Raw genomic sequence first — 4,523 nt, forward strand, 5'->3', positions numbered from 1 at the left:
TCAGGGCCAAATCCTCGTCCTCTACTTGGTCTTTTTCATTGTGTGCCCTCCACGTGCAGATCACCACCTTCCCACATGGGAGGCACAGGGTCCCCAGTTCGGGCGGTTATTTCTGCTGCACTGGTTCCGTCTCCCCTCCCTCGGCACACGCTGCTAGTCCCTCTGCCCACAGGTCCCTCTGAGGCCCGTCAGCCTTCCCGCACAAGGGTGACACTCCAACGTCCTTTCCAGCAAAACTGCAGAAATCTTCTTCATTCTGTCCTTTATTTCCACTGCATTGCTCAGACAGAAAGGAAAGGGTACACAATCCGTTCCTGCTCTAAGGATCAGGACTGCTCCGCGGGTGGGAAGTCCAAGCAGGTGTCGGGGTCTCACAGGAACATACACAGAGTTCAGTCTTGCTCGACTTTGGTCCCAACCAATGGGAGTGTCCTGACACATGAAGTGATGGCCGAGAGCTTATCTATGGGGGCCAAGAGGAAGGGCCTTATCCTTCCCGTCTGAGGCGCCCCTAGTCACTCTACCCCCTTTGTTGAAAGCTAATCTTAACAGACAATTCAGTAGAGGAAGAGGCAATACTTTAATTACGTGTTAATGTCAAGTTCCTGCTCTACTATGTTCATGAACTCTAGTATTTCCACAGCACCTCGTTACAAAACATTCCAGGTAGAAAAGGGATTTCCCAATAAGCTGGAAAAGGCTCCCAAATCTCTCCATCTTTTTGGGCAGTTACATTCATGTTCTGCAGAAATGAGCTTAATAAGTGGGCACTGTATTCTGGTGTACTCACTTAACAGTCTGTCTTGATTGGAGGTAAGGCGGGGTAGACAGTAACAAAACCTATTACTTCAGTGTCTTGAAGAGGTGTGTTTGTGGGGGCTGGCCCCCCTCCAAAGGCAGGGTCACAGAAAGAGGGGCAGGGGTTCAGCTGGCACAGAATGTAGCGGTCCAAGTAGTAGACTCCTTTTTTACACCATCATTATTCCTCTGCATTAAGCTAAAATCCTTTGTCTCGGCTACATAGTTTCAACAACATGGCTTATATAACTGAGCAAATAATTACTACTCAATAAAAAGCAGTTTAAAACTCAAGCTGCAGAAATCTCCTGATTAAGAACTGCAAAGCATGTTCTTTCTTGTAGCCCCCTAACCCCTATGTGTTATCACATGTACCTTTCACTTCCTTTGGTGAAACATACCAAAACCATGAAATGAAATGAAATGAAAGGACACGGCTTTGCTGGCTGGAGGCCTTGGGCGGGCACCTCAACTGTCACTTTCTAGCATTTAAGGGACGTCAACCTGCACCTGTGTCTCCCAGCTGTATGGAGATCATGCGCTCACCGACACCTGCAGGGCAGTGCCTATGAGTAAATGCGTTCATGTGTCACAAGCCTATTATCTTATCTGGCACTCAGGGAGAGTTAAATGTTGGCAGCACAGAAACATACATAATAAAAACATGGAAAAGAATTTTACATGCTAATACTTAAAGTTACACTTCATATTATTTAAAAAAAATTTAACATTATATTCTGACAGATTCTTTGTCCTAGCTGAGTTTATTCTCCTTGTTTCCATTCTTATTTTTAAGTCAGTAAATGAAGAACACAAGCTACACATAATGAATGTTATCTTCTAACTTTGGGTTTACCAGAAGCTGAAGCTAATTGGAAAGAATACTTACAGAATGAGAATGCCAATTATGAAAGACAAAATATATGTGCACTGTACTTGCTTAGATTTGAGAGCCTAACTGCTCACAGAACTCATAGATATTTTTATTGTTAAGCTGCAACATACATGGTTTAATACAATAAAAAACATTTAATCAAGTGAAAAAGAATAAACTGAACAATAAACAAATAAACACTCAAAACAAAATATTTTCCATTGGAAACATGTTAAGGTGAAAACGGGGTTTCGTTACCATCTTACTGCGGTTTTCTTATGTGTTACTAGCCTACATACCCCATATTTTCTGTAATCATGCAGATGTGAATGGAAGTTTGAATGATGAAATAAATGAAAAGTCCGTTTACTGCAGAGAATCATTTCACAAGGCAGCCCAACTGGATTTAGAGAATAAAATTATTCAAGAAATTCTCCACATATTTAGGTTCATTTTAGAATCCATGAACCTTAAGCTGTTCCTCCTTGACAATGCCAACCTGCAAAATAAAACTTAATTTAGCAGAATCACTCTAAAGAATATATAAATTTACCCCTAAGAAAACATGGAACAGCCATTACAAAGAATCACTGTTAAGCGCTTACTGCAACTTTTTGTGTGTGTGCCATCCAAGGGTAATAACAAACACTTCAACACACATTTGAACACCCCGGCGTGCCAAAAGACACCCTGTGTAGACACAGGAATGACCAGGGCGTCCTAGTGACAAAGCAATCTCAAGGTTGGACAAAAAGCACCCAGTCACTCACCTCCAAGAGAAACTGGCAAATGTTCTTCCTTTGGTCACCTTGAAGCTGAATAACCTCTCCGTATTCGGGATGTTCAATCACAGTACCATTACAGGCAAATTTCTGGAGAAGTATACAAATGTTCAATACAATTGAGTCAAATACAATGAGGTTTTATTTTCACCCGAAGACCAAAATTACTCAGTGGGACTCATTATGTTTAAGAAACCAGCCTGTCTCCTGTAATCTCCAACACCTCCAAATTAATCTGAAATGAACAAGCCGGTCACAAAAAGGCAGTGCCTTTCCTTGGCACACCAGGAACTGAATTATTTCACGTGGTGTTTGAAGGCCATGTCAACCTTATTTTAAGGTGGGCAACCAGACATAAATATCTGAGTGCTAATTAAGAGAACGCACCCAACTTTCTGGGATCCAATCATTTCCACCCACACTGACAAGGCAGAGGGGTGCATGCACGCACTAACTCTTATGTTAATCTCTTCTTTCTAACACCTTTACCTTTTTGAAAGCTTTCACAAGTTTCTTTTTGTCATAATCATCTGCAATGCCCTGGACAGTGGTCAGTGTCTTCCTGCCGTTCCGTTGCTGGATTCTTATATGAATGTAGTCCTCCGTCCCTGCCGGGAGTAAGTCGTCACCCTTAGTTGCATCAGCAAAGGGGTCTGCAAAGGGATACAAAAAAAAAAAAAAAAAAAAAAAAATCAAAAGCATAAAATGTCTCCTCGTAATATCCAGATACACGGTGCACGCCAGTCAAAGAAGGTTCCAGCGCCGCTCTTTTTGCGGGTGGGGATGGGGGCGGGGCATAAGTAAAACCTCCAAGGTCCTCTCACAGAAAGGGAACGATTTAAACAGGTTATGTCCCTTGGTCCCTGAACAGAAAAAGGTTGTTGGAGGTAGATAACGTTACCGTTACCGCTGACCACAGTCCTCCGACGAAACGAGAAATCTGAAAACCTTCATTTTAGAGCCACCATAAAAACGTGCGTCATCTCCACTAACATTCCGATGACAACAGAAACACTCAAGCCCGCCCCCCCCCGCGGCCATCGCGCCGCGAAGGTGCGCTGCAGAAAGTAACAAAACGAAGACACGCGCATACACGTGTGTGTGTGTATGTATGTATATGTGTGTGTGTATATATGTGTGTGTGTGTGCCCGCGCGTGCACACGAGCGAGGAGACAGCAGGACCGGGGCACATCCGAGGTCTGCATCGCACCGTCGGCGCCCCCACACCTGCGCGCACCCAGGTCGCACCCCGCACGGCCGCCGGTCCCCAGTCCCCGGCCCGGCCTCGCCCGCCAGCAGCGGGGCAGGTGTCGGGCCGCCGTCCGCGGGGCAGAGCCGGGTCCGCCGCGTCCTCGGGGAGGGGGTCGCCGGGGGCCCGTCGCCATTTTCTGGGCGCCGAGACAAAGCCCCACTCGGGGTACGGGGAGGGCAGCCGAGGGCCCGGGGGCGGCGGGCAGGGCGAGCGCCCCGGCTGCGGGCAGCGGCGGCCGGGCGGCGCGCGGGGAGGCGGGGAGGCGGCTCGGCGGCGGCCGGCGGGTCTTACCGAAAGATTGGAGGTTCTGGATAGTGGACATGCGATACTAATGTGAGGCCGGTGAGGGGATAAAATTCCTGCGGGGCCCGCCCGGATCACCGTGTCAAGAGGCTGTAGTGGCGAGAAAAAAGGAAATAAGGAAAAGCTTCGCCCCGGGGCTGGGATGCGGCTGCAGCGGCGGCGGCGGCGGCGGCGGCGGAAGCCGGGAGGAGGAGGAGGAGGAAGAGGAGGCGGCGACGGGTGCGGGGACGCGAGAGAAGAGGCGGCGCTGCGGCTTCTCCGACAAAATGGCCGATGGAGACTATTTAGCCGAGCCCACCGCCCCGCCCACGTGCTCGCCCGCGCCAGGAATCCTGGGACTTGTAGTTTTCTAGAGGCGACCGCGCTCGGATAGCCCCGGGCAGGTGGGCTCCGCGGACCGCAATTCCCAGCAGGGAGTTCGCTGCCCAGTGCCGGCCGGCAGGACCGGGACGGTCCAGGTGGCTGCACATCTGTCCCGTCGCAGCTAGCAGGTCTGGGCTGTGCCCTCTGAGC

At 48.9% G+C, this 4,523-nt stretch overlaps 1 protein-coding gene across 1 annotated transcript; it reads right to left on the bottom strand.

Moving 5' to 3' along the window:
- Positions 1-1,733: 1,733 nt before the first annotated feature.
- Positions 1,734-4,270, bottom strand: EIF1B (eukaryotic translation initiation factor 1B). The gene is made up of 4 exons (XM_066245403.1): positions 3,999-4,270; positions 2,944-3,107; positions 2,443-2,544; positions 1,734-2,171 (listed from the first exon to the last, which is right to left on the bottom strand). The coding sequence occupies exons 1-4, from the start codon at positions 4,027-4,029 to the stop codon at positions 2,127-2,129; spliced, it is 342 nt and encodes a 113-aa protein (XP_066101500.1). The 5' UTR covers positions 4,030-4,270; the 3' UTR covers positions 1,734-2,126.
- Between the last annotated feature and the right edge of the window lie 253 nt (positions 4,271-4,523).

Source organism: Saccopteryx bilineata, chromosome 10 (assembly GCF_036850765.1).
Source record: "Saccopteryx bilineata isolate mSacBil1 chromosome 10, mSacBil1_pri_phased_curated, whole genome shotgun sequence".
In the NCBI taxonomy this organism is placed as follows: Eukaryota; Metazoa; Chordata; class Mammalia; order Chiroptera; family Emballonuridae; genus Saccopteryx; species Saccopteryx bilineata.